Source organism: Notothenia coriiceps, unplaced genomic scaffold (assembly GCF_000735185.1).
Source record: "Notothenia coriiceps isolate Sejong01 unplaced genomic scaffold, NC01 NC01_scaffold00026613, whole genome shotgun sequence".
Classification (NCBI taxonomy): Eukaryota; Metazoa; Chordata; class Actinopteri; order Perciformes; family Nototheniidae; genus Notothenia; species Notothenia coriiceps.
The window spans coordinates 463,852-484,560 of NW_011359314.1; the positions used below are offsets into that span (position 1 = coordinate 463,852).

General features: G+C 40.9%; 2 protein-coding genes across 2 annotated transcripts; one reads left to right on the plus strand and one right to left on the minus strand.

The window, feature by feature from the left end:
* Positions 1 to 2,758: 2,758 nt before the first annotated feature.
* On the plus strand, positions 2,759 to 7,664 carry LOC104957279 (arrestin red cell isoform 1). Its single transcript, XM_010784896.1, has 10 exons — positions 2,759 to 2,834; positions 2,925 to 2,985; positions 4,353 to 4,397; positions 4,479 to 4,675; positions 5,282 to 5,409; positions 6,305 to 6,440; positions 6,518 to 6,602; positions 6,725 to 6,797; positions 7,309 to 7,446; positions 7,577 to 7,664. Exons 1-10 carry the CDS (start codon positions 2,766 to 2,768, stop codon positions 7,662 to 7,664), a joined length of 1,020 nt encoding a protein of 339 aa, XP_010783198.1. The 5' UTR covers positions 2,759 to 2,765.
* A 5,297-nt stretch (positions 7,665 to 12,961) lies between these two features.
* On the minus strand, positions 12,962 to 20,440 carry LOC104957293 (calcium uptake protein 1, mitochondrial-like). The gene is made up of 4 exons (XM_010784914.1): positions 20,322 to 20,440; positions 16,597 to 16,761; positions 15,033 to 15,225; positions 12,962 to 13,162 (listed from the first exon to the last, which is right to left on the minus strand). The coding sequence occupies exons 2-4, from the start codon at positions 16,758 to 16,760 to the stop codon at positions 12,962 to 12,964; spliced, it is 558 nt and encodes a 185-aa protein (XP_010783216.1). The 5' UTR covers position 16,761; positions 20,322 to 20,440.
* Positions 20,441 to 20,709: the final 269 nt, after the last annotated feature.

The following is a 20,709-nucleotide window of genomic DNA, read 5'->3' on the forward strand; positions in this document are numbered from 1 at the left end:
TCTCCACGGGCTGCGGAGGCGAAATGCTTGATGGGAAACGACTCGCCGGTATCTCGAGCTGAGCGCTCATTGGTGGTTTTTACCCCGTGCTGCTGATGAAACTCTCCAATTGGCTTGGCAAAATGTTGTTGTTTGGTGTCAGTTTTACGTCGCCACTTCCATTCACATTTTTCATCATTGTTCCACAATGTTTATCATCATGAAATTAATATCTATATATGTTATACTATACTTGCACAAAACAAGCCTAGTGTATGCCCATTATTTCCCTTATTATTGCCGTGGAAAGTTCACACCTTGTATTGCATTGAACTTGGATTGTTGAATTTGGCTAAATGTTCCCAGGAAAAAGTATCAAGAAGTAACATTGTAGTTAATGTTATGGTTTAAAACTAAGCTATGAGTACATTTTAGTAAGTCAGTCTTGCACCATAAACGAATTTGAACTAAATGTAGATGTATGGGAACAGGTAGGACTTCTTATGCACTTTTACTTTACTTATCAACAGTACACATTAAGGCTAATTGTTGTATGGTTCTGATTCACTTACCCATGAGCAGGAAGTGACATATCTGAGCTCTGTAGTACCTGCACGTCACCACGGTCAGAGACAAACACACAACATGAAACACCATCAGCCCGATCAGCCAGGGCTCCGACCACTGCACCTACACACAGTAAAACAAAGCAAACATTAGGCAGCTGTCACTTGAACTCACATACAAATGCTCCAAAATGGTATCGTTTGTTAATTAAAGGGGATCTGTCAATTAGCCGGGATAGCTAACTCGTAGCTAGCTGGCACTCGAGTCAGAAAATACAATGTAACTTACAGACATGAGAAACGTCCATATCGATGTTATTCTTAACTTGCTGAACTCATCTATAGGGATAGAGCTGATATTATCTGCCTTTTGGTCCGTCATCCTCAAAAAATCCTGTTCAGACGAGGCTCATGTAAACAAGCCAAGACTACGGAAGAGAGCACTTCTTCTTGTATTGGGTGAACTACCAAAACGAGACATTACCGCCACCTAGAGGGGTGGAGCTGTTGGTATTTGATTACAATCATAAAAACACATTAAATATAAGATAAACAAGAACACAAAACTATAATATTATTTCAATAAGAGTTAACAATTTATTAATTTCCCATTAATGTACAGATATGGAAGGTCCAAACAATTGGTCAATCATTCAAAAAAAGTGAAATATTTTCCTTGCTTCCGGGAATGTTAGAGGTACTAGCCTGCTTCAGCCAGCTTTCCCTTCTTTCATGCTTTATTATAGGCTTCACGTAAGAAGTCTTTAGATGTCTCACTCAGTGGCGGTTCTACGGGGTGGCACGGGGTGGCAGCTGCCACCTCAGAAAAATGCCTTGCCACCCCAGCTGCCACCCCATTTGGCAGCTCTGTTTTGACAGAAAAGTTGTGGCTCATCGGACATTTATGAGAGAAAATCTCTAATGTCCGAGTGCAAATGAATGCAGCACAAGACGCGNTGCGGACACACAGACACAAATATATTTATATAAATATACAATTTAAAGTGTGAGAGCACTCATAATAACGTAACACAATCAGAGACTGGACATATCCCCCCCTCTCTCTGGTCGCTGAAATGTGGAATTGAAATTACAGGCCAAAAGTTGTATTTACAAGTATTAAAAGTAAGTATAGGACACCAAACCAACTGAGACCCGTCTGTCCGCCACATCTACGCACTGTACAACACGCACATACGCACTGTACAACACGCACCTACACACTGTACCACAACAGTGCGTAGATGTGGCGGACAGACGGGTCTCAGTTGGTTTGGTGTCCTNTGACCACGGGGGAGCGTCACCGCAACGTCGCTCGACACAACCGACTACGTCTCGCCTCACTGCCCGACCCAACTCGCACATTCGCGTACAGCGACACCTACATCCTTCCCGGTCTAGGTAAAGCGTCGTCCCTACCATGCGTCTCATGGTCACAGAACTTCACTCGATCGTCAATGCCTTCCGGTCCCCCACTTCCTCGCCTCTCGCGCACCACACCCTCTTAAAACCTTTCAACTTCTGGTCTGCTCCGGTGACGCTAAGACCTACTCAAAAACACGTGGGTTGCTATCCTGGCTCCAAATGGTGGAATGAGCTCCCCATTGAAATCAGGACAGCAGATAGCTTACACATCTTCCGGCGCAGAATAAAACTACCGTAATCTCTTTCGACTCCACTTCGAGCAATACAATTACTAACAAAGCACTTGTATACTAATAAAGGACTGGCTTATCTAAAGCTAGTTGAGTAGCATTTGAAATGTTTTGGCTCTATGAAACCTGATGTATTTATATGATTCTGTTTTATTCAAGTTTGTATCTTCTTGGTCGAATGCTCTTATTGTAAATCGCTTTGGATAAAAGCGTCAGCTAAATGCAATGTAATGTAATGTAAAACCAGTGGAAAGATAAACAGACCTGACTGGGTTGCATATAGTCAGTACAGATACTTTACCAGCATCTTAAATTAGAATTGAAAATAATGTAAATGTCAAATGATTTTTTATTTAAAGTTCAACTGGACTGAATTGTTTATTCATGTATTTCTATGCATTAGGTAAGTACAGCCTTAGAAGATGAAACCTATACTTCCTTTTTATTACCGCTAATAGAGAACCTTGAACATTTTCAGAATTTTGTAATTTTTGCATTTTTAGTTAATACTTAAGTGCATGGATTTGCACAGGTTACCAACGATTGCTGATAAGATAGTAAATGAATGAGTTTTTCTAACCCTAACCCTCCTTCTTTCTACAGAGTCTTTAAGAAATCCAGCCCCAACTGCAAGGTAGGATATAGTATGTCGGATTTTATCATGTGTCTTCCTCTCTTGTAGATCATCTTAATCATTTTCTCTTGTCCATCTTTCTTTCCACAGATCACAGTTTATCTAGGGAAGCGAGACTTTGTTGATCACTTAGAACATGTAGATCCAGTTGGTGAGATCTTAACACACACATACATACATACATACATACATACATACATACATACATACATACATACATACATACATACATACATACATACATACATACACACATACATACACACACACACACAGGGTTGTATCAGACTTGAGCTCACAAGACCATAATTCTTATCCGAGACCATCATCATGAACACCTAATTGGAGTCCAATAACAATGATTTATTCAGGGTCCCTTTTTTTTATATTTAGAAAATCTAAAATGTTCACATTCCTAACCAATGACACTCCATTGTGTTAACAACATGCATGATTTAGAGTTTTCAACGGGGTCAGTGACACTTCATATCAACACTCTGGGGGGCACTAGATGATGGGTTGCAGGGACACACATGCTTTTTCCAAATTTGGGCAGAAGGAGGTTACATACAGTATCTCTACAACATTTAAAGGAGCCTGAAATAGGACTTTGTTGACACTTTATGGTGTTTTTTGTTTAGAACTGCAGCCCCTGATTTTGGTTTCTGAGTAAAATATACTTTTATTGAAAGACTTTATTTGTTTCCTTTAAGGAAATAAATTATTTAGTTGGAGCTAGCCTGGACAAAGGTGGAAGAAGTAGTCAGATATTGTACTAGCAAGTAAAAGTACCAGAATGTAGGAATACTCCGTTACAAGTATACGACCTGCATTCAAAATGTTACTCAAGTAAAAGTATTATCATCAAAATATAGTTAAAGTAGCGACAGTAAAAGTAATCATTGTGCAGATTGGTCCCTTTCAGAATAATATTTATGATATGTTTTATAATGATTGATCATTAAAGTGTTCTCAAAGCTGGTAAAGTTTGAATGACTTTGTATACTGCAGGGTAGCTTGTGAATTTACTCCAGGTGAAACTAAAGTCTGATTCAACACTTGATTATATTTCACATCATTCATCCAGGTCTGTAAAGTAACTAAAAGTATTAAATACATGTAGTGGAGCAGAAGTACGAATTGAAATACCGGTACTCAAGTAAAGTAAAAGTACCTCAATATTGTAAATAAGAACAGTATATTGAAAAACTGAAACGTTGACTTAATAAATGTATTATGTCAACAAATGACTGGTATTTGTATAAGGTACGTTGAAAGCATCTATATTAAGTTAAAATGTAAAAATGGGTAGGTTCAACTTAATTGTACTGCTTTTAACTAACCTTATACAATGATGTGTAATTTGTTGACATAATACATTTAATTAAAGTCAACGTTTCTGTTTTTTCAGTGTACCTGAGTAAATCTACTTTTACACCACTGAGTCTGGATGATATTTATTCATTAATTGTACTGTGTTTGCACTGTTCAACATCCCTCCTCGTGTGTGTTCTCCAGATGGAGTGCTTCTTGTAGACCAAGAGTATCTGAAAGACCGAAAAGGTAAACAAACCTAAATAAAGACACTGAGTTACAGACTGACTGAATGACTGATGGACATTTAACCAACGTCTCCATCCCCAGTGTTTGTGACTCTGACCTGTGCGTTTCGTTATGGTCGGGAGGATCTGGACGTCCTGGGCCTTTCCTTCCGGAAGGATCTGTACGTCAGCACACTGCAGGTGTTCCCCCCTCTGGAGGACAAGAAGACCCCTCTGAGCCGCCTGCAGGAGCGGCTGCTGAAGAAGCTGGGGCAGCAGGCCCACCCCTTCCACTTCACTGTAAGACTTCTAAACACAGCTTCACCCTGGCACTACTGTGGACCAGCAATATATACACCGTTTGACATGATGTTAGTCTACAGTGAAAGAGAGGGCTGATGGTAGCTCTAGTGAAGGGATTGTCAATGAAAGAATCTATGCAAACATTTGACTATATTACGACATATAATTGATTATATTGTGATCATGTATTTGGGCATTTACTGTTACTACTGGTAGGTATAACTCCTTTCACATTCTGTGAAGTGGATAAATGTAGGTTTGTGTACTCTTTCGTATTATAGTTCTGAATATTAATAAACAGTATACTTGACTTTTTGTGAATTGAATAGTCTTAAAGTGAAAAGGGTCGGAGTAAGCGTGTACACTGTAAAAAAAAAAAGCGCCCTGCCTGCTCTTACCCACTCCGCCTTATGTGTCTCTCTCTGTCATAATTCCCCCTTAACTACACCTTAGTCAAGTTACTCTATATCAAGTGAAGTGCTAAAGGTTCTCATTCTTCTATATCTATATCAAAGGTAAATGCAGTGTTTTGCATTGTAGCGTTCATTATGACTATGCGCCTTGAGGTGCCATATAGATTTCATTTTGGCTGACATGTTTCAGATCCCCCAGAAGCTGCCTTGCTCAGTAACCCTCCAGCCAGGCGCAGAGGACACTGGGAAGGCATGTGGCGTGGACTATGAGCTCAGAGCATTCTGTGCTAAGACTGCAGAGGAGAAGATCCACCAAAGGTTAGAAACATTCAGACGTCTCAGACAAAACACTAAAGATACACTGAAGAGACTGATGCTCTTTTCCTTCTGTATGATATTAATCAGGGTTGGGAGGGTACATTTGGTTTGTAAGTTTGAGAAACCGGCTCGAGATACACTTTTTGTTATATTCCATGGAATGCTCTTAACATCCCGATAGCAATGAATATCTTAAGTGCTTTGACAAAAAATCCATAAAAAAATGTCATCTGTGGAAGCCGTAGTACTGTAAAAAGCACGACCAATCATTTTAGCCGGCCCGGCTAAAATAACTGGATGGCCTACCTTCCTGTCAGCCTTCCATCTGTGCACAAAATGATCTCTTGCCCTCATTGGTCATGTGTGCGTTCGTGTGTGTTGGAGGAGGGCAAGTGGCAGATTTTTTCCGGTTGTGTATTTTCAAATTCTAGCGCACTCGAGCTGGTTTCTCCAAAATTACCTACCCCACCTTTAAGTGTATTATGTAAGACAACAGAACAATGTTACCTTAGAAAAGAGAGAAACCAAGATATTCAGGATCATAAATGTGTCCTCTTAAATTAAAGTAAATGCCTACAGAATAGTATAGTTTAAAAATGCTGTTAACATTAATTAAAAACAAAAACAGACTTTTTGTTTAATAAATCAGGTGTCCAACAACTGCTTTCAGGCAGTACGTCTACCTATGATATATCAATCTTTATTTAAAATCTATTGTTACATTGTTATCCTGCAAGTATTCCCGCTTTTCTGATTACACATGTAACACATGTAGCTGTAAGCGTATACAGTTACCTTTTTTTTGTTTTTGTAAACTGATTACGTAATCCTGTTATAAGTGATCCATTACTGCCAAAGCCTGATATGAATGTGTACGAACCTTCTGTGTTTGTAGGAATTCTGTTCAACTGTTGATCCGGAAGGTTCAATATGCCCCGGAGAAGCCGGGTCCTCAGCCAATGGTGGAGACCAGTCGCAGCTTCCTGATGTCCGACAGATCTCTACACCTAGAGGCCTCACTGGATAAGGAGGTAACACACTCACACACTCTGATTGGCTATTAGGAGGACTGGTATACACATGATGCTAAGTCTCTGTCTCTCTCCAGCTGTACTACCATGGTGAGCCCATCAGTGTCAACGTCCATGTCACCAACAACTCCACCAAGAGTGTGAAGAGGGTGAAGATATCTGGTAAAGCACTTCTCAAATCAATAATTGTGTTATAAATCTGCTGTAATCTGACTCAGAACTGACCCAAAAGACAGTTGTGTTTCACATGAACTTCTAAAATAATTATTCTTTCCTTCTTTCAGTTCGTCAGTATGCCGACATCTGTCTGTTCTCCACGGCTCAGTATAAGTGTCCAGTTGCCCATGTTGAAGCAGAGTGAGTTATTCTCCTATACTCTTAACCTCCTCATGCTCAATTATATTGTTTACTTACTTTAAAACTGTGTTTTTCAAAATAATGGGTACATTTTGACCAATGTAGGATTTTTGAGGTTCGAAATGCCTTTTTTTCACATAATCCATCAATCTTTATATAGCTCCCTTAGAATGTTTTCCTTTCAAATACATACTAAGAATAACTTTTTACAGTGTAAAAGTCAACTTGTCATTGTAAACTCTTAAATGGTGACAGGGTTTCTAAATACCATTAAACACAGATTACCATTTCTGCACTGCATTTCTATTTTATACAGATAGGATTGAACAGTGCATTAAAAGCTACCAACATATTTGACCAACCTCTTGCAGTATAGAATTATAATATCATATGTAAAGAATGAGCGTTATACTTTTGAAACTCATTGCAACCATTCAGTATGCAGCAACAGACTGAGGGATCACTCTCTAACTTTACGATTTTGCTCCCCTACCTCCACCCCCGACACCAGTCACCAGGTTTCTCCCAGCTCCACCTCCTGCCAGGTCTACACTCTGACCCCCACGCTGGGGACCAACAGGGAAAAGAGAGGCCTGGCCCTGGATGGAAAGCTAAAGCATGAAGACACCAACCTGGCCTCCAGCACCATGTAAACACACATATTCACATTGCATCTGACAAAAAAAGGCTCTACTTCTTATGCATAGATGCCTACACTGAAAAACATGTACATTGATAATTTATTTTATAACTGCTTGCATATGTCCTGTGTGTTGCAGAGTAAAAGAAGGGACCAACAAGGAGATGATGGGGATCCTGGTTTCCTACAGAGTCAAAATCAAACTGGTGGTGTCTCTTGGAGGGTAGGTGAAAACACAAGCTTTTCACAGCAATGATTTCTGAAATTGTACAACATATTTGCTTTGTTAAAAGACTTTGAAGAAATCTCAAAGAAACCATCTTCAGAAACATGTATACAACCTAGGAATACCAGGGGCCAGATGCATCCACTTTGTTAAGGTTCATGTCTAAACCCTGCGTAACAAAAGAAAATCCCAAATATAAATCTGCATTTTTGGGTAGATTTATAAAGTTATGCAGACTCTTGGTTCTGTTTTATATATGTATTTCATTGTGAACATGTTCATGGACTGGATTAAGATAATCAGTTGTTATATGTTGTTACATTTAGTAATGTACATTGTCTTCTGCCCCCCTATCCTGTGGAGTTCCCCAAGGTTCTATTTTGGGGCCCATTTTATTTTCCTTATACCTTCTCCCCCTTGGACAAATTTTTAGAAAACATGGCGTCTCCTACCACCTTTATGCGGACGACTCCCAAATATACCAACCCCTAAAAAAACATAACACCAGCTCTCTGATGCCCCTGGTTGACTGTCTTAATGACATAAAGGCCTGGATGGCGTTAAACTTTGTAAACATAAATGAGAGCAAAACGGAGGTCATTGTGTTTGGACCAAATAGTGATGTCCCTTCCATTGACCTGGGTTCCCTGCAACCATATGCAAAACCCATGGTCACTAATCTGGGCGTCAAAATCGACAGTGCTTTTAAATTAGATAAACTCTGTGGTTGAATCCAGTTTTTATCACTTGAGGGTCCTGTCCAGAATTAAACCGGTTTTATTCTTTTTAGACTTTGAGCGTGTAATTCATGCCTTTGTTTCTACGCGTCTAGATTACTGTAATGCACTTTATGCCGGCCTAAAAAGACCTCGCTGGCACGCCTGCAGCTGGTACAAAATGCTGCGGCTCTGCTGCTTACAGGAACACGCAAGCATGAGCACATCACACCAATTCTGACTTCCCTCCACTGGCTTCCTGTCCATTTTAGAGTTAATTTTAAGGTTTTATTGTTTGTTTTTAAGTTGCTTAATGGGCTGGCCCCTCAGTACATCTCCGACCTCCTAAAGGTGTACACCCCCTCAAGGGCTTTGAGGTCGCCTGATCAGCTGCTGCTGGTAGTCCCTAAAACCAAGAAAAAGACCCTGGGAGATCGAGCCTTCTCAGCGGTAGCCCCAGGCTCTGGAACAACCTACCCCCCCATGTAAAATTGTCGCCCAAACTTTGAAGTCCCGCCTAAAGACCCACCTCTTTTCCCTCGCTTTCGAGTCAGTCTGAGCTATGTTTTATCAAGTTTTATGCTTTTATTGTATGTCCATAGTCTTTATGTACTGTGTATTAATTATTATGTGTGCCTTTCATCTTTTCTTATGTGTGCCTTTTATCTATTGTTGTAATATTATATTTTATTATAATGTTATGTTTGGTGTGAAGCACTTTGGTAAACCCTCTGTTTTTATTATGTGCTATACAAATAAAGTGGATTGGATCGGATTCAGATGGAAATGAGTACCGTAGTCCTCACTCTGCATGTATATTTTTTCCAAACTTTTATTTCTGTCCTTTCTTTCTTTGCAAAAGGCGTTAACTTGTTTTGTGGCTAAATATAATTCCCCTCCCTGCAAGACTAATATGAAATGTAATTTCCACCACTGTTTACTAGTCCTAATGAAATAAACTTCAAACATGAGATATTCATTTTGCAGTTCTGACTCCAAAGTAATGTAATCCAAACTAATAAACATTGTGGGAAAGATCGTTTTCTAAACTCTTGTGTGAAGCAGCGGTTATAATCTCTTAAATGTAGCATGTAGTATTAAAATATTATACAGAATATTCCAAGCGTGGTTCTTGATATTACACTAAAGGACTGGTAGCACATCGACCTGCTGAAACAGTCTCATCAAATCAGATTAACTTGATTTAACTGAGGGTGACAGTTAGTATAATCTCATTATTAAACTCAACATTGCATCATCAGCGTTACAGAAAACCTTGTTACCTAAGACCTCTGAAAATAGCCTTCCACCTTTTTCTGCAGATTTAATTATCCTTTAACTTCAACTCAGTCTCCACCTAGGGGGAGATTCACATTTCTGGGTCTGGATCACTGAGCTTAAGCCCACAGTTCACGACTAAATACTGGGTAAACAAGGTCTGTCACATTTGAAAGGACAAAACTGGTCTATCCAGGATTTCAAACTGTTCCACAGTCAATTCTGCTAAAGTTATAGGGAAAATACTACATCCATATGATTAGATTCAATGGATGATGATCCAATATAATCTATAAACAGGGAAAACATTGATGCCGCTCATATTTTAGTTACGCCTTTATCTTTTAGATTTTTAGAAATTTCTATTGCAAGTCTGTCTCCATATTCGTCAACATTTCTTAATATAAATAACTGTATAGCCCCATCACAAAGTTGTCAAATCATTTTTAGTTGCTTTTTGTGAGGTTATTTGGATATGTGAAATTGTCTCATATCTTGCAGGGCCCTGTATTTCTTTAATTGACTGGAACTACTTGGAGTTTGTTGGTTAACCTCAGTTTGGTTTGGGACTAAAGTGGCTGCCCATGAAGTAACCTTCTCTTGGCTTTTTCATCTGCTTTACTGAACCTTCTGTAATCCAACAGAGCTCTTAAATTGTGTTTTGGTAGTGCTAAAGGAAGGATAAGAGAAAGGAAGAACTAGGGAATCATAACGTGGGTGGAAGCAGTACTGGGTATAAGATAGGAAGGCCAATGGGGGCCAAGCTGGGCCAAGTCTTGAGCATGGTTAACAGATGGAAGTGCTGAGGTGAGCAGGAAAGGCAGTGCAGACGTGACAGGCCCTGCTAAGTCCTTATTAAGCGCTGCTGCAGGCTTCCCTCATGTACTGTGGATGAATGTGCTGGACGTAATAATCCTCACACACTGTGCATTAAACCGCAAGTCTGTGATGGAGGCTAATGTAATGCCATATAATAAATCTCACACAAATTTAAATTAATTTTAGTGTTGAATAACCGGATAATGACGATAGTGGTGCGGATCCATGTCCATGCCAAGTTAAGCTCACTGCCTTTCCAACCCTCCCATGGTTGGAGATCAAATATCTCTCACTGGCTCCATGTGTGACGCCTGAGATCTGCTCTGGTTTGAACCTGTTAATTGATAGACCAACTGCTGTGCTGTAAGTCCCTCAACTCAGCACGATCGGACAGCGCCGTCACCCGCCCCCCCTCCACGCCTCCCTTCATACTTGTGAGCAAAGTCAGAGGGATCGTTATACCATGAGTCTGGAACTGCCAAGCATGGTGTCCCTGTAAAATGGATGGAACATGGGGTGGAGGCTATGTTGCGTAATATAATTTCAGAAAGGTTGTCTGGGTGTAATTGAGATCAACAAATCGTATGAGATAAAGAATCCAGACCATAGACTGTATATAAAGATGGAGGCATGGCGGCTGGCTACAGTATAGGTCATAATACCCTGCCCTATCCATGTTATCCATGGCCTAACAAAAAAGTCAAAGTACATGTAAAATATTATACAGTTTCTGTAATCTAATCAGTAGCGTGGCGTGGGAAAAAAAATTAGGGGAAGCCAATAATACGTCCTTTCTTTTGGGTCGGGGGTGTGGTGGTCAATGTAATAACGTAACCAGATGAGTGATTACAGCACCCGGTATCATTTTACACATCATACAGATGCAGGACTTACACACGCCTGTTATCTAACCAACAGGTCTGCACGCACTCTCCAGCCGAAACTCTAATAAGCATTCATTCACAAACTAAATCAGGAGACCTTTAACGTTTTACGTCCGATTCGCGCCTTGATGCGATTTGATTGGATTGTGAGGCAAGGGAAGCCAGCCGCCTCTGGCTTCCCTTGGCATGGCCCTGACTAAACTCTGGCCGTTTCTCAATCTCGAGGATACTGGCTTCCAAGCCAATATTTCAAGGATGCTACGTCATCGAGTGTCGCCGAAGTACTGTTCCAATCTCCAGCATACTCGGAATTCCACCGAGGCCGCCTCTTTGGTTTGGGGGAAATTTCGAGGCTGCACATGGGTATACTTCGCGTCCTTAAAATCCCCACAATCCTTTGCGCACGGACCAATTTCAAAAACCCTTGCGGAGGGAGCACACATTTAAATGTAAGTATGTAGTGGCGTAGAACATGTGTTGGTAAATATGTTACTTTGTTACATTTGTTATCACCAAAAATGTCTTCCGTGAAAGTAAAGCAAGTTCGTAATTAGATAGACATCGTGAGGTATTTATTTTCAGTACAGTTTATGTTGAAACCGTTAGAGAAAGTGGCACACTTGTTAGCCTGTTCCATTCTTCTTCGTTTTCCGAAGCCGTGGCTTGGAAGCATACTTGCCTGGGTGTTTCTCAATGTCAAGTATGCTTGCTTGGTAGCACATGTCTTCCGAGTCACTTGCTTCAGAAGCGAGGCAAGAATACTTCCTGGCCTCCGGAAAAAAAGGGTGTTTTTATTTATTTATTAAAATGATAACTACAATCCGAAAAAACAGGGGAAGCCTGGCTTCCCTTGGCCTCAGGAGAAAACGCCACTGAATCTAATAGTAGTTCTTGTCAGGCTGATATATACTCAAGTGTTAATTTTAAATGAAATATTTCGTATTAAATCACTTATTTGAAGCTATAAATCTGATGCCAGACGTTATGACTGATAACTGTGACTGAATTAATTAGCTGCAAATTTGGACGCTTGAGAGGGAGAGGAGCTGTTACTTTACTTTCTATAACAATCACAAGTCTGTACTTTAACATGTGTCAACTTGAACATCAATGTATTTTAAAGATATCCTAGCCAAAGCTACTGTGGTGCTAGCGGAGCAGCTAGGTGGCTTGTGCTAAAAGCTGTGGTTTTGCTTGGCTTGTGATTGGATCGTGCAGGTGTGTGGGCGGGACCTAGATACTAAGCTTAAGCTCCCCAAGCACTACTGTGCAGATTTTGGCTCCAATAGGGGATCTTTTAGCTTCACTTGTAGAGTGGAAAAAAGTAGCGATGCCATTGTACATCTACGGTACATAAAGTATATGTTGTGAAAATGTACCTGAGGGGAGGATTTCAATTCCAACTGCTCCCTTATCACAAACCTTTATTACTCCCTGTAACTGCAAGTTTATTTCATTGTAACTGGTGGACTATCTTCTAAATAAAGAATTGCAAAAAAATAAGTTTACCTGAATCTAAAAAACACAAAAAAGCGATAAAGAAAAACATAATTAAGAACATAGAAACTATCTGTATCATGTGATTGAGTCAGTGATAAAGCCTAAGCAAAGCAGGTAGAAGGAAGGAGAGGAGACTCACTCTCAGGCTGCTTCTCGTTAGGAGTGATGGAGCGTATGAAGTCCTGCGGCGTCATGTAAACCTCAGCATCACCGTGCTCGCCGATGACCTTCAGCGTGGCAAAGTAGCGAAATATTTTGTCTGGGGTTGAGTAGGCTCTTATCCTGTTCTCATACTCCATCACCTGCCAAGCAGAGAGGAACCACAATTAATGATCACACATGAGGCGGAAGCACCACTCTAACATACCTCAGCATCAACCGAATCAAGACCCAGCTATCCAATCCTGTGTGCAGGAAAGTCAAATTAGTTGAAGTGGAGTTAAGAGGGTGGAGAAGTGATCAGAATAAAGAAGCAGGTGGTGATAGAAAAACAAGTTGATGGACTGAGGGGGGGTAAGTATATTATCCTCCCGACTCAAGCATCCCGTAATCAAAACAGGAAATAGTGTTATCAACAGCATCGAGACTGACAGGTTAACAAAAGAGACTGCAGGAACTATCATGGCCACACAAAGCTGTGACAACCACACATAAGGCTAACAGCATGAAAAACCAGAGTCCAACATTTTGGAAATGACTAAATCATTCAGCTCTGTTACACACATTAGCCACGTCAATGTTTGCCTTGACTCTGCCATTTGCTTTTCAGCAGAAAGTTTCCAAACAAATGCAGCAAAACTGGGAAATTGTTACAGCGGTGTCGGTTTGGGAATCGAGCTGAGCTACACTAATCCACACAGACCGTTATTTGATGTGACACTGAATGATTGTGTACGCCACACAAACTCCCCTGTGGAGAAAGTAAAATACGTTACGCAGCTTCAACTTCTTGAAGCCGTTATCCACTCCAACTTGATAAGAAAAAGAGTGAGAAACAGACTTTCATCAAAAAGGATTCTCTTCTCGCGCCTGTAGCGATGATTGCGTGCCTCTTTGTTGGTTCCCCCTTTTAAGCAGATCTTATTGGTCCATGGGGAAATCACCAAGAGTGTGTCCCCCAGAGGAGGGAACCATCAGCGTATGGATGAGAGGTTATGGCACAGTCATGTGGAAATGCTAACAGAAAGCCCGGGATACGATGTCATCTCATCTTCTCAGATTTATAGGCTACTGATCGCAGCATCACTCACACTGATGGAGACTCTAGCCTGGTTTGAAAGCTTTCAGCCATTGATGCAATCTCTTCTCCATTACAAAAATTGCACATTTAAAACCAGGGGATGAATTTCAACTTACACCAGTTATTTATTACAGTTTCTCAAAGATTTTTCTGCAAGTATCAGATCTTTTTCAAAGTAAGAACTGAACATGAAAATCTGAGTGGAAATTCCCTCTTGCTACATAATTTTGCACTTTAGTAAGTTGAGTGTTTTCAGACAAAAATAAAGAAAAACATATGGAAGTACCCACAATCTCAACAACAAATGATCTACATTTGAAGAACAGATGCACATTTTGAAGATTTGCACACAACTTCACACAGCAAACTTTATTAGACAGAGACTCTTTATTGTACGTACTGAGCGAGCTGGAACAAACAAGCTATTTTTACCAACACGCTAGTGAGTCCTGCAGTGCTGTGATTCACTAAAACGTTCTGCTCCCTAGACGTCTGCTGTATATGCTTTCAGCAGGCTGAGGCTGCTGCTGAGGCAAGAGTGAGTGCACAATTGTTACAGCTACACCCATATGTACTGTTGCATCACATTTCCTTTGAGAAAATTGCGTCCACAGTTCAAAACTCTCCCTCATTCCTTCTTCCTGGTCCTCCAACGGTAATATATAGAACTACACACTGTGTATTTCGCACCATATCAAAAGGGCCTTTTTTTTTTTTCGGGCTGTCCTTTGTCGCCTGGTACCTAATTAACATCAATAAAATCTGTATGACAGCACAATGCGTGCAGATTCCTTTGTTCGTAAAATATTGCATCAAAAATATACTGGCTTTTGCATTCTGATCATTGATTGGGAGGGCTTTCAAAACACATTTCGAGGTGAATTAACTACTGGACTAAGTGAACAGTTGAATGTTGATTATTTATTGATTACCTTGCGGTCACGGAATCCAGAGCGTTGCTTCTTTTTTTTTTCCTCACCGCCTTCAGTTATTTCTTCGTCTCCGCTGCTGACCTCCACCGATTTCTCCGACTCCGTCTCGGCATCGGCATCCTTCACGAAATCCACCCCCTCTCCGGCTGTTTGCTCAAAGTGTCGAACGGAAGGCCCCGCCTCAGCATATGCTCTAGTTTTCAACAAAAAAACGAATTAGAAGGAGACCAGGGAGACATTTCTATGTCATTTACAAAGACAAATGTATTGCAATACCCTTTTGTGTTTTGCTCTTGAAGTAGATTTGGTGATGTGTGTGGCTGACTTTGTTCTGCAGCTATGATTCTGGGGGCGTCAGAGAGACGTTGTGCTGTGCTGTGTTTTGCTTACTGAGAGGTCTACCAGGGCAAGCTCCCACTTGACCATCTTCAGACTAAATTGAAAATTGGAATAATAATAATAAATAGCAGAGTCTGTCTTGGGTTCATAATAATTCAGTTTAACGAGAGAGAGCGAGAATGAAGCCTGGGGTGAGGGCCTGGAACAGTCTCGTCCCATCAGTCTTAAATGCCCTGAGGCCGCATCCATCACTCCGCCTCTTGCACAGTCATTCTGTCCCCATAGAGCTCTAACGTCAAAACTCTCCCTTAACTAAACACAAGCCTCGTTAGTAATGAATAGCCATAAAAACATTATGCGACACTCCTGGGGTGGTGCCTTGGCATGTCAACAGAAATGCAGGTAAGCAACTTCAATGGGTGGTTTCCCTAAAGGCCCTGACACACCTACCCGATTTTGGGAGTCAGAGGCCGTAACAGTCGGGCAGTTGCGGCGCCCTACTCAGGTTGGTGTGTCCCGCACCGCCATTGCTTTACGGCACATTTTCACACCTCCCGCGGCCGATTCAACACAAAGAAAGTCGGCCAAAGAAATCACTCTGATTGGCTGTTGCCTCTTTTGAATGACGAATACACACTACCGCTGCCTGCTGGTAAGGACAGTTATTGCCACTCGTCGACTGAAGTCTTTGCGATGTGTTCGTAGGCGGGCGGCGTAGGCGGGCGGCGTAGGCGACGCAGGCGACGTAGCCGACGTAAAAGTCGGGACGCCTTCGGTACGTGTTGTTTGCTCTCAGGTTGGTGTGTAGCGGCCTTAACATTTGTGTGTAACGGAGGGGGAATCGACTTTGGCATGTGCTAAAAAAAAAAACTCCAATCAAAAACTGAACCACGAGCAAATCCTAGTTTACTCGATGTGGATCAAGGATTGCTTGTTGAATAGGCTCCGCGCCAGATAAAGCCTGAAGTTATGGTGTGAAGAGAAGCATGGTCCATTCAAAGAAACAAGAACAAAAAGGCAGCTAAAAAAAAGCATGGAAAATAAAATCCCAGTGATTTGACGTTGTGAGTAACACAGTGTTTGGGGTTGTTGAGCAAGTTTGATTGATAATTAGATAAAGCCAAACTACTCTTTAAAATGACAATAATAGTAGAAGGCAATTATCATTATCCCAGTACTACTCATCATAAGCGCACAGCAGAGGTAATTCTGGGCTCAGACTTACCTTTGCCAGAGCAGTCCAGCACTGGCAGACACACCAGTGACCCCAGCCAGGGCAGCCAGCATCAGCCTCCTCCGGCCAGACCCTCGCACAGCCCCACTGTTGTAACGGCGGGTCAACTGCGTTAGCCCCACCGAAACTGCGGACAATGCCCGCAAGCGGAACATCCTGCGGGAAGTAAAGAAAAAAAGGGTGTGGTGAAAAAGCTGCCACTTATAACAGGGCTCATACAGGACTGTACTGTATAAAAATGTACAACAATTTCGTTTTCGTGGTTTCCAGCATGTGAGCATAGAAAAATAATGCATGCGCTGATGGCTAATCAAGTATAAAACAGTTTAAAACTACACATATTGTCTGAACTTCTTGTAGAAGTGGCACATAGCTACAACTATGCTAAGAACAGTTCTTCTTCAGAAAGTCGTGTAAGTCTTAGGCAAGGATTTGGACAATTTGGCCACAAAATTTATTAACAATCATCTCAAGAGACAAAGCTTAGAACAATAGCAGTGTACTCGTGGGATGTGTCTTCAAACGGCTCTGCAGGAAAAACTATACCTTTAAAAATCAATGAATAAAATGTCCTGATCCTCACACACCTCAATTAACAAACAACAGAAAGACGGGATAAAACGAATTGCCACCAGTGCAGCTAAGCTCCAGAACTTCATTTTCAACTATAGTGGTGCTTCATTCATCTGTGTCATGGAAAGATGATTAAATATTAAGCATTGGGGCTACTCGTGTGCATCTGTCGCTCCCGTGTGGCACAAAGGATGGGACTGAAGAGTTCATCCCACTGAGGCCTGAAGCTGCCACCTGTCGATATCGTATTAACAATTCAGACACGGATGGCAAACTGATTGGGTAGAAAGACAGACTAAGACATGGCATAAGCTAATTGGAGTGTTCGGCAGCCCATGGCAATTGGGACTAAGGGGAACCGCAAGCATGCATGCGTACCATTTTGTATGAAGCTGAAGACTGACGCTAAGAGACTGGTGCCACAGATATTACGTAAATAAGGGAAAGGAATAAAGCTTTCCAATGCAACAGAACAACTTGAATGCAAGCTGATGGCACAAAAGAAACAAATATGTTAGCGCTTACATTGTGGCAATGACCATGCTAATTGGTTTACAATGAATATGCTTGTCATGCATCTACAGTATACGGTTTAAATGAAATAATTTAAAGTCAATTTGGATAAAATGTTTCCACCAAATATAATCAGATATAATGTCAGTACCATACAACATGAACAATTAGCCATATCTGTAAATTAGAAAATGGAATTGATGAGAAAGAAGGCCATCATTTCTGGATCAGTTCTCCAAATCTGACCTGAGATAATATTTTGATGCCCATATCAGATCTGCTTTTTTTTAGATTTCTGCCACAGAAACGTACACACATATGATAGAAAAACCCTAATACACTAGAGGCATTGGGACAAACAAAAAAAAACACAGACTGTATGACTCTAAGCTAGCAGCTGAGGACCGCCCATTCAGCTGAGATGAAATTAAATAATTATCAAAGTCAAAGTTACCCATGATCTGTGAAACGTTTTTTTTTTTTTTTTAAAGGTCACTGATGGACATCATTTTTGGTAAAAGATTTCTCAAGCTGCTTCTTAGAGATTTACTCTTAGAACAGTATCCAGTTATACAGTCACTTGGATCCACCCTTTCTTGTCTTTGTTCTACATCCATGAAGCAATAGACATCCATAACAGTTTGTCACATTTAGAACAAAATCCCACTGTTTATATAATTGAAAAGAGTTATCAGCATCTCTCTGTCTTGATCAAACGCATATATTACCTACACTGCAAATCCCAGCCAAAGACCATCATATTTTACATCCAATTATGCCTACCTTTTAGAATAAAGGATGGCTTATTCAGCATATGGCTGTCCCAGTTGTATCCTTTCATAGTAAGCCAAGTGTTTAAAGGCATTCATTTGGTTAACATTTTAAAAGCCATTCAGTGCAGCCAGTCCCACAGCACAGTCCAGAGTTACACTCAGCCTGAATACTGGGAACTGAAACTGAGCTGGTACCTCATAAATACAGTTATAAGACATATTTACTCAAAAGCAATAGGGATGTTGCGGATTGCGAACTGGTGGCTGAACGTTTTAGGGCTTCTTAAAAATCAACGTTATCTCTTTAGTTTTTTTTAATATCTACAGATAGGTTGTTTCCTTTCAACCATTGATAGGTACATCACCACCTTCCTTTAGGCATCCTTATTGTTGTCATTTATCAGTCCAATCTCTGAGGTGTCATCTCTGACTTTACGGGCAGTGAAACGTTGAGATGCCCCATGAGAAAGATAAGTGTTTATGTTATGTGAACACTGCCCGGTACTTGGATGATCACATCCAGTAAAAACAAAAAGGGACAGCAAAGGAGCGGGCAGTCGGACACCCTAACAGCCTGGGGCACTTAAAATTATGTTTTATGCTCCGAGTTGAAACTAGTGATGCATTCATCTCGAACAACAGTAAACTGTGCTGTTCCAAGCCACTAAACTTTGCAGTTCCTCTGTTGCCTAGGGATGTGTTTTGCCTCGAAGCGTAGATTTAAACAGTGGGAGTGGATTATTGCCAAAAGTACCAGGTGCAAAGATGATGAAAAGTTGATATGGTTACCTTCTACCAAGGTCTGTGACTTGCTTGTGAATTATGACAACTAACTTATGAGGTGATTTATAAAATGTATCATCCCCATACATCTGTTATTTAGAATGTTGACTATTCAAAATAAAATAAAATGCAGTTGTAAACAGACAACGGTAAATCATACACAAAGGTTTGGTCCTTTTCAAAGCGTGGTGACTCATTGGATAGCCATTGTTATCCGCCTAACTGGAATATCAGTTAGAACTGTGACATAACTGCAGGTAAAGAAATCCAAAAGGGGCAGCAAACAGAAGCTGTAAAAACCTCCTAGGTTCTGTGTAATGCCCTGGTAGCTAGTTTTGTGAGACACACAACTACCAAAAACTGAGGTCCAGGGAGAATACCATCAATGTTAAAAAGTAAGATAATTTAACATCACAGGTTAGCAAAAAAAAAGGAACCTGTTCATATATTTTCCTCTCACAACTATCTAACCATATAACGCAAACACAATCTTAAAATGAGCACCCACTAACATTGCGTTTTCATGAGGGGTGTGGCTGACATGATTTTATGATCCCCACCAGTGTGTAGCTGTCAGGGTCTTTGACAACAACACTGCACACAGTCATCAACAGCTAAAGTTAACTGGTAAATATAACATAACAGCGGTAAGGAAAAAAAAAAACATAATCTTTGCATTATAATAAGGGATGTGTTTGACCTGTCAGAGTGGACACCCGAAGCCCCAAAGTTGTTCCAATGAAGCACAAGCACCCCAATGTTTGTTTTTAGCATTAAGTTAACGTGGTTGACAACAGCCTCCAGTAATGTTATACTCGCTGTCTTTTAACCATTAATATGTTTTCAATACCAATCCTAAATGCGCATTACTTCAGTTATTAATATCACAAGCTTAGCTAGCGAGTCCAGCACCCCGATAATTATTTCGTACGACAGCTAACACCAGCTAGTTAGCAAGCTAACAGTGAGCATTAGCATAAACGTCCACTATAAGCTCATGAAAAGGCTATTTCGTCGGCTACATAGAGTTTCGTTAGAGGGCTGTCTTAGCATAGAAGCGGCTCGGTTACTCACGTTAATGACAACACAAACGCCAGTCAGTCCAAAACGATAATGTCTTCAGCGTTTCACCTTCCCTTTTGTGTCTGCAGAGATGGAGTACCAGTTCCGTGTTCACCGAGTGCCGTGCACACAGCGGGGAGGGGCGACGTGCAGCCCGCCCAGTGCAGCTCAGACGGGCTGTGTCCCACCACTGCTGGGGATGTGCTGTCTGTGTATTTGCTGCTAACAATACAACTTTCACAAGTAATTTTATGTTATTTAGAATATGGCTTGCTCCTCTGTTCAACACATTCCTTCACCATATGGGAGCTGAATGGACAAACATAAACTGGAAGAGGGAAAACAATGCTGAGCATCCCTTTTACTTTAACTTATTCAAATAGTAGTCTATTTATTCAGA

Bases quoted from the DNA above. Each gene is read 5' to 3' on its own strand.
- LOC104957293 (XM_010784914.1), bottom strand. From the start codon at position 16,760: ATGTTCCGCTTGCGGGCATTGTCCGCAGTTTCGGTGGGGCTAACGCAG. The intron at 15,226-16,596 runs GTAAGTCTGAGC...GTTGAAAACTAG, and splicing joins GCTGGACTGCTCTGGCAAAG to AGCATATGCTGAGGCGGGGC. The intron at 13,163-15,032 runs GTAATCAATAAA...TCTGCTTGGCAG, and splicing joins CTGGATTCCGTGACCGCAAG to GTGATGGAGTATGAGAACAG.
- LOC104957279 (XM_010784896.1), top strand. From the start codon at position 2,766: ATGAGTTTTTCTAACCCTAACCCTCCTTCTTTCTACAGAGTCTTTAAG. The intron at 2,986-4,352 runs GTGAGATCTTAA...TGTGTTCTCCAG, and splicing joins AGAACATGTAGATCCAGTTG to ATGGAGTGCTTCTTGTAGAC. The intron at 6,798-7,308 runs GTGAGTTATTCT...CCCCGACACCAG, and splicing joins GTTGCCCATGTTGAAGCAGA to TCACCAGGTTTCTCCCAGCT.